The 12,836-nt window shown below is 24.8% G+C and overlaps 1 protein-coding gene across 1 annotated transcript; it reads left to right on the top strand.

Moving 5' to 3' along the window:
- Positions 1-535: 535 nt before the first annotated feature.
- Positions 536-10,192, top strand: LOC119605860 (phosphatidate cytidylyltransferase, photoreceptor-specific). Its single transcript, XM_037959187.1, has 9 exons — positions 536-1,119; positions 4,872-4,996; positions 5,253-5,349; positions 5,440-5,616; positions 5,690-5,882; positions 5,972-6,267; positions 6,346-6,477; positions 6,557-6,691; positions 9,599-10,192. Exons 1-9 carry the CDS (start codon positions 985-987, stop codon positions 9,674-9,676), a joined length of 1,368 nt encoding a protein of 455 aa, XP_037815115.1. The 5' UTR covers positions 536-984; the 3' UTR covers positions 9,677-10,192.
- Positions 10,193-12,836: the final 2,644 nt, after the last annotated feature.

Genomic DNA, 12,836 nt, shown 5'->3' with positions numbered 1-12,836 from the left:
ACTAGATTTGTGTACTCGGTTTTAAAACGAGAAAAATTATGCGAATTCGTTTTTAAACGAGAAATTTACTCGGATTCGGCTTACAGAACAGACATTACTATGTAATATTATTTTGCCCAAATTGGCTTTTTTTATTACTGAATAAATAAATAAATAAAATATCTTTGTTTTTACGTTATTGATCATTTTCTTAAAATTTTTTAGAAACTGAATTTCTGCAAGATGTTTTATATGGAGGATAGGGTCAAATATAGGCTGATCCTCGTAAAACTTGGAGAAAGGATTTGTTTTTAATTTCTAAGAATTTTTTATCCATCCCTGCATAATTTCTCACACAACTTTGGTGCTTGCTCTGTTTTGCTGTTATAAACAATATATTTGCTTCCAAAATCCCACTTTCTTATCTCTTGGATTCCGTTTTTATTTAAAATCGTTGAAAATTTAAAAACTAAACGTAATTGAAAACTTAGCCGGCTTACAGTCGTTTTTAAGCCGCCGCCTACATATTTAGTGTTAGTCGCCGCCGATGTTAATATTTGTCGGCGCAGGGCTCTGCAATCGGTTGATCAAATTAGAACAATTTGTTAAAAATAAAAAAGCATTAGAAATAAAACTACGAAATTAATATAAAACTTTAATTAAAACTAAATAAAGTATGAGTGTTGTGAATATTTATATTTGAAAACTTGAACAATTTAATTGAAACAAAGATAAAGTAAGAAAGAAAAAACAACCACCGTTTCCAATCTGAGGCGGCGCAGAAGATGAAAACTACTCGTTTCGAATAGAAAAGTTGTACACAAATTCTTAACAGAGGAAAAATTTTAGTTTTTCATGGAAATCTTTTAGTATCGATAAACAATTCAACTAGCAAAGAGTGAACAAGAGAAAATAATAACAAAGAACTGAATTAATTAAATATTTTTTTGCATTTATATATTAACATACAAAAAAAAAGTTAATTAAACCAATTAGCATAATAATATGGCTGAAGTACGCCGCAGAAAACCCGATGAGACTGGAGATGAGACAGAGAATTTGTCGGCAGGTGCCAGTAATACTACCGGAATAAATGATGCCGAAAAACGCAACTCCTCTGCTGCTGAATCCTCAGATCATGTAAGTGCCTTGTATATAATCTTTAGCAGTATGTTTGTATATCTTAAGAAACCCTATGAGGGTTTCATTTTTTATATTTCCATAAAAAAGAATTTGCATAACTTTCGTTTGCAAAAATATTTTAATTATACAAAAATGTCTATGTATAGATAAAATTTTGTAGTGGTCAAAGGTAAATATGTGAGTTTTTTCTCTGCTTATTGCATATAATTTCCATATTGTTGTGTATACAAATTTTAATCCAATTGTGAAAAGCGACGTCACGCGTAAAAAATAGACAACGGCAGCAAGTAAACAATACAGACAGAGAGAGAGAAAAAGAAACAACAACGAACAAATAAAATATATAAAAACAAATATGCAAAGAATAAAACCAGAGAATAGGAAAAAACAATCACTGCACAGTGCGCTGAGGAAGTGGATACGAAGAAATTAAACAGGTACCCTGCAGGAGAGTTCAGAATACATATATATTATTCCTTCAGAGAAACTTCAATAAATATAAATAAACTAAGAAGTTTTCTATAACTGAGTTGTAACTGAACTAGAACTGAACCAGCGTTCACTTTGAACTAGAACTGGACTAGAGTTCAATTCGAACTGAACTAGAAATAATCTAAAACTGAGCAAGAACTATTACCATTTCCTCGCCACCAAATAAATGTGAAAATTTGAAAAAGGTTTTCGCCACTCTCGCTTTATACCTATGTATTTATATTCTATATACCACCTCTTCAATAAAAAACAAACTCTCTAATCCAATTTTCAAAAACATCGATACACTGTGTGACAATAGAACAATAATAAAAGAAACGTAAACATAAATCTAATTAGTGAACAGTAATTGTAGGGAAAAAAGAAAAAATAGAAAAAAGCCCCTGAATGGCCAATATGCACATACATACATATGTATGTACATAGATAAACTCGTACCCATATCCATTGTAGATAATTTAATATCCATGACATTGTCATTAAACAAACATACAAATAGAAATACTTATTGGAATACTAAAGAGTAGTCTGCATCTTGCCTGTGTCTTCTTCATTGTTTATATCAACTTACCCTTGAATTTCTATTTTGAAATGACTTAATATCATTATCAACAACACGCTTAATATTTTCCTCTACAAGTATGTTTTGTTGTAAAGAACAAAATATTAAATCACATACTCAATGCATCCCAAAACTGTTACTTATTTAATAGTAAAAGGTTTCATTAGTATATAGGCAAAACAACAACATTGAAAATTTGCCAATATTGTTGGGGACTTAAGAATAACCAATACAAATCAATAATAATTTACCATAAAATATATTTTATGATTTGTTGCTAGATAAGAGGCTTGTTGCTTGCTCCTATACCGGCACCACTGGGGTTTTTTTGTCGTCATTGTCATTATTTACAATTACTATATATTAAAGAAAGAAATTAATATTCTTTTATTTTTTATAAGAAATAAGCACTATTTTGCTTCAAAGTTAATTTTTATAAATTTTAATTTTTGTTTAAATTGGTTTAGTATTTTATTCATGCCTACATATGTCCTCTTCAAACATTATAATCTTTTATATTTGGATTTGTTCTAATCTATAAACTATGTACATACTATTAAAGTTAATATTGTCTTTTGTTGTTATTTTTATTTCTAATAGTTCTTATCGTTTTTTGGCATTTATATTTAGTTTTAGTTTTTTTATTGCAATTTCTACCTAGACATAGCTTTCTTCATTTATGTGATGATAATTTTGTTTCCAAATACCATAGAGATTTAAAAGTGATTATTTATTTGTCATGGCAGAGCACCACGTTTTTTTTTTGCCCCTTATGACCAGCCAATTAAATAAATACACATATTAAAATAATATATTTTTTGTACCTAGTTCATTTTAGATTATTTGCAATTTAGGCAAATGAAGTAGTAAATACAGATTTAGTTTACACCATTTCTAAGAAAAATTGGAAGTGAGCTAGAACTGAAGTAGAACTGAATTAGAACTGTACTAGAACTGTACTAGAACTGAACTAGAACTGAACTAGAACTGAACTAGAACTGAACTAGAACTGAACTAGAACTGAACTAGAACTGAACTAGAACTGAACTAGAACTGAACTAGAACTGAACTAGAACTGAACTAGAACTGAACTAGAACTGAACTAGAACTGAACTAGACTACTGAACTAGAACTGAACTAGAACTGAACTAGAACTGAACTAGAACTGAACTAGAACTGAACTAGAACTGAACTAGAACTGAACTAGAACTGAACTAGAACTGAACTAGAACTGAACTAGAACTGAACTAGAACTGAACTAGAACTGAACTAGAACTGAACTAGAACTGAACTAGAACTGAACTAGAACTGAACTAGAACTGAACTAGAACTGAACTAGAACTGAACTAGAACTGAACTACTGAACTAGAACTGAACTAGAACTGAACTAGAACTGAACTAGAACTGAACTAGAACTGAACTAGAACTGAACTAGAACTGAACTAGAACTGAACTAGACTGAACTACAACTGAACTACAACTGAACTACAACTGAACTAGAAGTGAACTAGAAGTGAACTAGAAGTGAACTAGAAGTGAACTAGAAGTGAACTAGAACTGAACTAGAACTGAACTAGAACTGAACTAGAACTGAACTAGACTGAACTACAACTGAACTAGAACTGAACTAGAACTGAACTAGAACTGAACTAGAAGTGAACTAGAAGTGAACTAGAACTGAACTAGAACTGAACTAGAACTGAACTAGAACTGAACTAGAACTGAACTAGAACTGAACTAGAACTGAACTAGAACTGAACTAGAACTGAACTAGAACTGAACTAGAACTGAACTAGAACTGAACTAGAACTGAACTAGAACTGAACTAGAACTGAACTAGAACTGAACTAGAACTGAACTAGAACTGAACTAGAACTGAACTAGACTGAACTAGACTGAACTAGAACTGAACTAGAACTGAACTAGAACTGAACTAGAACTGAACTAGAACTGAAATAGAACTGAATTAGAACTGAACTAGAACTGAACTAGAACTGAACTAGAACTGAACTAGAAGTGAACTAGAACTGAACTAGAACTGAACTAGAACTGAACTAGAACTGAACTAGACTGAACTACAACTGAACTACAACTGAACTAGAACTGAACTAGAACTGAACTAGAACTGAACTAGAACTGAACTAGAACTGAACTAGAACTGAACTAGAACTGAACTAGAACTGAACTAGAACTGAACTAGAACTGAACTAGAACTAAACTAGAACTGAACTAGAACTGAACTAGAACTGAACTAGAACTGAACTAGAACTGAACTAGAACTGAACTAGAACTGAACTAGAACTGAACTAGAACTGAACTAGAACTGAACTAGAACTGAACTAGAACTGAACTAGAACTGAACTAGAACTGAACTAGAACTGAACTAGAACTGAACTAGAACTGAACTAGAACTGAACTAGAACTGAACTAGAACTGAACTAGAACTGAACTAGAACTGAACTAGAACCGAACTAGAACTGAACTAGTACTGAACTTGAACTGAACTAGAACTAGAAAATTTCTAGTAGAAATGAATTAGAACTGAATTAGAACTGAACTAGAACTGAATTAAAACTGAACTAGTAGTAAAGAACTAATGCTAAACTAAACTGAAATAGAACTGTACCAGAATCGTTAAATTTTCAAGAATTATACAACAAAAATTAAACTATATCCTTTTCTTATTTACTCGCAGGTTGATTCAGAAGAAGAAAAATTACCCGAAGAGAAATTTGTTGAAGAATTGGCCAAAACTTTACCACAGGGTACAGATAAAACACCAGAAATTTTGGATTCAGCTCTAAAGGATTTACCAGACAGGTAAGTAACAAGAACAACAACACAAAATGCCTCAAAATAAATAAATCTTACAGGTGTCTTTTATCATTTTGTTTGTAAATAATAAACTAATAAAAACATATAGTATGAACCATTAATACTATTAAATTAATGCTATTGTTGTTGGTAGCATTCTGTGTGTATTGAATTAATAATATGTATTATTTAAACAAAATAAATACAAAATATTGAAATTATTACTTTTTGTTTTTTAATTTCTGTTTGTGTCTATAATTAGATGGAAAAATTGGGTAATACGTGGTATTTTCACATGGATTATGATATGTGGATTTTGTTTAATTATCTATGGCGGCCCATTAGCATTAATGATTACGGTAAGACTATAAATACATAAGAGAATATATTTGTTTTCCGATTTTTTTATATATGACTAATTTAAAATTTATGTTAATTTTTGCTTACAGACCTTGCTAGTGCAAGTGAAATGTTTCCAAGAAATTATATCAATTGGTTATCAGGTATATCGTATACATGGATTACCCTGGTTCCGTAGTTTATCCTGGTATTTTCTCTTAACATCGAATTACTTTTTCTATGGTGAAAATTTGGTTGATTACTTTGGTGTGGCCATAAATCGTGTGGTAAGTAAAGGTTTTTCCGTTTTTTTTTCTGTTTGATATGAATTAATTTCTTAATGCTGTATTTTATTTATAGGGTTATTTAAAGTTTATGGTTACCTATCATCGTTTCCTTTCATTCGCTTTGTATTGCATTGGTTTCGTATGGTTTGTTTTGTCCTTGGTTAAGAAATACTATATGAAACAATTTAGTCTCTTCGCCTGGACTCATGTATCGCTGTTGATTGTTGTAACACAAAGTTATTTAATAATTCAGAACATTTTTGAAGGTGAGTTAGACAACTTGTTGTGTTTTTTTTTTTCAACAATAAAATTCTATATAAAATGTGTAATAATAACAATTGTAAACATTTACCAGGTTTAATATGGTTCATTGTACCCGTCTCCATGATTGTTTGCAATGATGTCATGGCCTACATGTTTGGTTTCTTCTTTGGCAAGACACCACTTATTAAGTTGAGTCCGAAAAAGACCTGGGAAGGTTTTATAGGTGGTGGTTTTGCTACCGTTTTGTTTGGCATCATTTTCTCATACATATTGTGTCATTATCAATATTTCATTTGTCCCATTGTCTACTCAGAGGAATTGGGTAGCATGTCTATGAGCTGTGAACCTGGTTATTTATTTACCGCACAGGATTATAGTTTGAGTGTGGTAAGTGTTTTTTTATACAATAAAATTAATTAAAAATTGTTGTTTTTATTATATTGTTGTTTTTCTCTTGTTTTTTAGTTTGGTATTGGCAAAAGTATTAAGGTAATACCATTTATTTGGCATTCAATTGCTTTAAGTTTGTTTAGTTCCATAATTGGTCCATTTGGAGGTTTCTTTGCTTCTGGTTTTAAGAGAGCATTTAAAATTAAGGTAATTTTTTCGGAAATATTTTACGATTTGAATTATATTGATTTATTTCTTGTTTTTTTTTTTTTTTTTTTTTTTTTAGGACTTTGGTGATATGATTCCTGGACATGGCGGTATTATGGATCGTTTCGATTGTCAATTTTTAATGGCCACATTTGTTAATGTTTATATTTCTAGTTTCATAAGAACTCCATCTCCTTCCAAATTATTAACACAGGTAAAATTCTTTATTTTAATAGAGGAAACTAACCACCGTAATCAGTATTTCGAACGCAAATTTAAGTTTTCTTGAACATCGATATTTTTATAGAAAATTTATATTTTCTTAGAAATGGAAATTTTCATGGAAATTGGAAATTTTCATAGAAATTGGAAATTTTCATAGAAATTGGAAATTTTCATAGAAAATAGAAATCTTTATAGAAATTGCAAATTTTGAAAATTTGGAAATTTTCTTAGAAGATTAAAATTTTTATAAAAAATTAAAATTTTCATAGAAAAATGGAAATTTTCATAGAAAGTGGAATTTTCATAAAAAGTCTATATTTTTTTCAGAAATGTTTGTTAAGACATTGTTTGATTTTTAATTTTTGTTAAGACATTAAAACATAAATTTCCAAAGAAATTTTTTTAAGACATAAATTTCAAAAAATTTGGCAGATATCTATAGACATTTTTGTTAAGACATAAATTTGTCAAGAAATTTTCGTTAAGACATAAATTTTTATAGAAATCTAAAGAATTTTTTGTTAAGACATAAATTTTCTATAGAAATTTTTGTTAAAACATTAATCTTCTATAGAAATTTTTGTTAAGACATACATTTTCTATAGAAATTTTTGTTAAGACATGAACTCCAAAAGAAATTTGTGTTTATATAGAAATTTCTGCTAAGACATTATTTCTGTTAAGAATTTGTTATAGAAAATTCTATTACAAGAAAAATTTTCAAAGAGACATCTGTTAAGACATACATTTCTATAGAAATTTCTGCCAAGACATTAATTTCTAAAGAAACTTGTGTTAAAATATTAATTTCTAAAGAAATTTCTGACAAAAATTTCTAAATAAATTTATTTTAAGACAAATTTCTAAAGAAATTTTTATTAAGACATAAATTTCAAAAAATATGACAGATATTTTTGTTAAGATATAAATTTGTCAAGAAATTTTCGTTAAGACATAAATTATTCTAGAAATCAAAGAAATTTATGCTAAGACATAAATTTTTTATAGAAATGTTTGTTAAAACTTAAATTTTCTATAGAAATTTTTGTTAAGACATAATTTTTTTTATAGAAATTTTTGTTAAGACATGAATTCCAAAAGAAAATTGTGTTTATATAGAAATTTCTGTCAAGACATTATTTCTGTTAAGAATTTGTTATAGAAAATTCTATTACAGGAAAGATTTCTAAAGAGAGATCTGTTAAGACATACATTTCTATAGAAATTTCTGCCAAGATTGTGTTAAAATATTGATTTCTAAAGAAATTTCTGTTAAGACATAAATTTCTATAGAAAATTGTATTAAGACAAAAATTTCAAAATAAATTTATTTTAAGACAAATTACTAAAAAAATTAAGACATAAATTTCAAAAACTATGACAGATATCTATAGACATTTTTGTTATGACATAAATTTGTCAAGAAATTTTCGTTAAGACATAAATTTTTATAGAAATCTAAAGAAATTTTTGTTAAGACATATATTTTTTATAGAAATTTTTGTTAAGACATAAATTTTCTATAGAAATTTTTGTTAAGACATGAACTCCAAAAGAAATTTTTGTTTATATAGAAATTTCTATTAAGACATTATTTCTGTTAAGAATTTGTTATAGAAAATTCGATTAAAAGAGAGATTTCAAAAAAGAGATCTGTTAAGACATAAATTTCTGTAAAAAATTGTATTAAGACAAAAATTTCTAAATAAATTTATTTTAACACAAATTTCTAAAGAAATTTGTATTAAGACTTAAACTTCTAAAGAAATATTTGGTAAGACATAAACTTCTATAGAAATTTTGTGTTAAGACATATATTTGTATAGAAATAAATTTCTAAAGATAATTATGTTAAGATATACATTTTTATTTTGTTGAGACATAAATTTGTAAAGTGTTAAGACAAGCATTTTTATATTCAGACATAAATTTAATTGTTAAGATATAAATTTCTATAGACATTTGTGTTAAGACATACATTTTTGAATGAATTTGAGTTAAGACCTAAATTTCTAAAGAAGTTTGCTATATGTTTGCAAACAAATTTTTGTTAAGTCATAAAATTGTATTGAAATTTGTGTTATGCCATTCATTTCTATAGAAATTTGCATTAAACATAAATTTCTAAAATAATTTTCAAAAAAAATTGTTTAAGATATAAAATTAATAAAGACATTTTTGTTAAGTCTTAAATTTCTATAGAAATTTGTGTTAAGATATAAATATCTCTATAAATTATAAATCTCTAAAGAAGTTTATGTTTAGACATAAATTTTTACAAAAATTTGTGTTGTGATATACATTTCTGAAGAAATTTTGGTTAGGACTGCATTTCTGAAGAAATTTGTGTTAAGAAATAAATTGCTAAAGAAATTTCTAAAGATATTTGTGTTAAGTCATATATCTTCAAAAAAGTTTCTATAGAAATTTCCAAAGAAGTTTTGGTAAAGAAATAAATTTCTAGACATTTCTGTTAAGTCTTAAATATCTAATAAAAAAGTATTGTTAAGACATAAATTTAAGTAAACATTTGTGTTAAAACATATATTTCTAAAGAAATATTTGTTATGATACAAATTTTTATATAAATTTGGGTAAAAACATCAATATTTTTTTTAAATTTATAAATTTATGTTGACATAAATTTCTAAAGAATTTTATGTTAAGACATATATTTATCAAGATTTTTTATTTTATATGTTCTTAACACATATAATGATAAAAATGTTATACAAATTTAAGTTAAGACATACATTTCTTTAGAAATTTTTGTTAAGACATAAATTATATTAATTTAAAAATAATTAGAGACTTTAATATAATCTTAATCTTGTTTGTTTATGTAATTTTAATTTATTTTACTTATATTTATTAATTCTTTTCATTACATTTTCAGATTTACAATCTTAAACCCGAACAACAAATGCAAATCTTTCAATCACTTAAAGAATCACTTGGTGACATGTTAAATTAAGAGATTTTTGTGAACAACAAGAATAACAACTATATTAACAAACATACCTATCTCTCGTCCTTTTTAATCCTATATCTCGTTCGTTCTTTAGAATAATCGACTACAAAGAATTTTATTGTATGAATGCAGAGCGTTTTTTTTTTTTTTTTTGTTTATTTTATTTTTTTCTTTTGCTGTTTGATTTTGTATGAAGAGTAATATTTAAAGTAATTTTAAAAAATAATAATTTAATACAATTCTAGCCGAAGTTATTAGCTTTAGTTAATTTTAAAATAGTTCTCTTTTACATAATATCAATGTTTTAGATTAAAATAATTATTAATTTTTAATATTACAATTATTATTTTGTTGTAATTTATTAAATAAAAATAATTTACATAATTTTTATGTACCAAACTAAACTAAACATCCTGGCAAACAACACTTTAGTAAGAAAACAAAGTCAAAGTCAGATAAAGAGAGTCAAACTTATTTTTTTGTAATGAATTTTAATATAGAATTTATTTATTAAATAAACATAAAATAAAAGAAAAACTCTTTTGAGTTTTTTTTTTTTTTTTTTTTATTTAAAGCAAAAAATTAAAAAGCATATTCCATTTAAATTAATAAAAATTAAATATTTACATTCAAATTTTTTGTTTACATAAACGAAATATTTAAATAAATATTAAACAAAAAATATAAATTTTTTTAAGTTTTATTACAATAAGTTAATTAAGAAATTATAATGCTTGAAATAATAACAATTTTAAGGCTTTATGTACCAAATAAATAATAATATGATTTAAATTAATTAAAAATTTCACTGATTTCTGAAATATATTTCTTTTGTTTTAAGTTTTTTTGTTTTTACTAAATTTATAAAGTTTTTAATATTTAAGGGATTTTGTAAAACCTTTAAATTGTTATTATTATTTTTAAATACATATTTAAGAATCGGTTTAAATATTACTACTTTTAAAAATTACAAAACTTTTCAAACAAAACAAATTGATAGAATTTAAAAAGTGAAGATATAGAAATCTATATCTTAAGATGTATTTCTATAGAAATTTTTGTCATACGATAAATTTCTATAAAAATATATCTTGACAAGATTATCTATATAAATTTGTTGGTTTTGACGCAATACATACATTTTTGAATGAATTTGAGTTAAGACCTAAATTTCTAAAGAAGTTTGCTATATGTTTGCAAACAAATTTTTGTTAAGTCATAAAATTGTATTGAAATTTGTGTTATGCCATTCATTTCTATAGAAATTTGCATTAAACATAAATTTCTAAAATAATTTTCAAAAAAAATTGTTTAAGATATAAAATTAATAAAGACATTTTTGTTAAGTCTTAAATTTCTATAGAAATTTGTGTTAAGATATAAATATCTCTATAAATTATAAATCTCTAAAGAAGTTTATGTTTAGACATAAATTTTTACAAAAATTTGTGTTGTGATATACATTTCTGAAGAAATTTTGGTTAGGACTGCATTTCTGAAGAAATTTGTGTTAAGAAATAAATTGCTAAAGAAATTTCTAAAGATATTTGTGTTAAGTCATATATCTTCAAAAAAGTTTCTATAGAAATTTCCAAAGAAGTTTTGGTAAAGAAATAAATTTCTAGACATTTCTGTTAAGTCTTAAATATCTAATAAAAAAGTATTGTTAAGACATAAATTTAAGTAAACATTTGTGTTAAAACATATATTTCTAAAGAAATATTTGTTATGATACAAATTTTTATATAAATTTGGGTAAAAACATCAATATTTTTTTTAAATTTATAAATTTATGTTGACATAAATTTCTAAAGAATTTTATGTTAAGACATATATTTATCAAGATTTTTTATTTTATATGTTCTTAACACATATAATGATAAAAATGTTATACAAATTTAAGTTAAGACATACATTTCTTTAGAAATTTTTGTTAAGACATAAATTATATTAATTTAAAAATAATTAGAGACTTTAATATAATCTTAATCTTGTTTGTTTATGTAATTTTAATTTATTTTACTTATATTTATTAATTCTTTTCATTACATTTTCAGATTTACAATCTTAAACCCGAACAACAAATGCAAATCTTTCAATCACTTAAAGAATCACTTGGTGACATGTTAAATTAAGAGATTTTTGTGAACAACAAGAATAACAACTATATTAACAAACATACCTATCTCTCGTCCTTTTTAATCCTATATCTCGTTCGTTCTTTAGAATAATCGACTACAAAGAATTTTATTGTATGAATGCAGAGCGTTTTTTTTTTTTTTTTTTTGTTTATTTTATTTTTTTCTTTTGCTGTTTGATTTTGTATGAAGAGTAATATTTAAAGTAATTTTAAAAAATAATAATTTAATACAATTCTAGCCGAAGTTATTAGCTTTAGTTAATTTTAAAATAGTTCTCTTTTACATAATATCAATGTTTTAGATTAAAATAATTATTAATTTTTAATATTACAATTATTATTTTGTTGTAATTTATTAAATAAAAATAATTTACATAATTTTTATGTACCAAACTAAACTAAACATCCTGGCAAACAACACTTTAGTAAGAAAACAAAGTCAAAGTCAGATAAAGAGAGTCAAACTTATTTTTTTGTAATGAATTTTAATATAGAATTTATTTATTAAATAAACATAAAATAAAAGAAAAACTCTTTTGAGTTTTTTTTTTTTTTTTTTTTATTTAAAGCAAAAAATTAAAAAGCATATTCCATTTAAATTAATAAAAATTAAATATTTACATTCAAATTTTTTGTTTACATAAACGAAATATTTAAATAAATATTAAACAAAAAATATAAATTTTTTTAAGTTTTATTACAATAAGTTAATTAAGAAATTATAATGCTTGAAATAATAACAATTTTAAGGCTTTATGTACCAAATAAATAATAATATGATTTAAATTAATTAAAAATTTCACTGATTTCTGAAATATATTTCTTTTGTTTTAAGTTTTTTTGTTTTTACTAAATTTATAAAGTTTTTAATATTTAAGGGATTTTGTAAAACCTTTAAATTGTTATTATTATTTTTAAATACATATTTAAGAATCGGTTTAAATATTACTACTTTTAAAAATTACAAAACTTTTCAAACAAAACAAATTGATAGAATTTAAAAAGTGAAGATATAGAAATCTA

This window comes from Lucilia sericata, unplaced genomic scaffold, assembly GCF_015586225.1.
Source record: "Lucilia sericata isolate MDLA Ls3-8-SP2 unplaced genomic scaffold, ASM1558622v1 Contig000527F_arrow, whole genome shotgun sequence".
In the NCBI taxonomy this organism is placed as follows: domain Eukaryota; kingdom Metazoa; phylum Arthropoda; class Insecta; order Diptera; family Calliphoridae; genus Lucilia; species Lucilia sericata.
The sequence above is the reverse complement of the archived record's forward strand: the minus strand, read 5'-3'. Positions and strand labels throughout refer to the sequence as shown.

Excerpts from the sequence above, each read along its gene's own strand:
- LOC119605860 (XM_037959187.1), top strand. The coding sequence starts at position 985 with ATGGCTGAAGTACGCCGCAGAAAACCCGATGAGACTGGAGATGAGACA. Across the intron at positions 6,268-6,345 it reads AGGATTATAGTTTGAGTGTG|TTTGGTATTGGCAAAAGTAT; the intron begins GTAAGTGTTTTT and ends CTTGTTTTTTAG. Across the intron at positions 6,478-6,556 it reads AGAGAGCATTTAAAATTAAG|GACTTTGGTGATATGATTCC; the intron begins GTAATTTTTTCG and ends TTTTTTTTTTAG.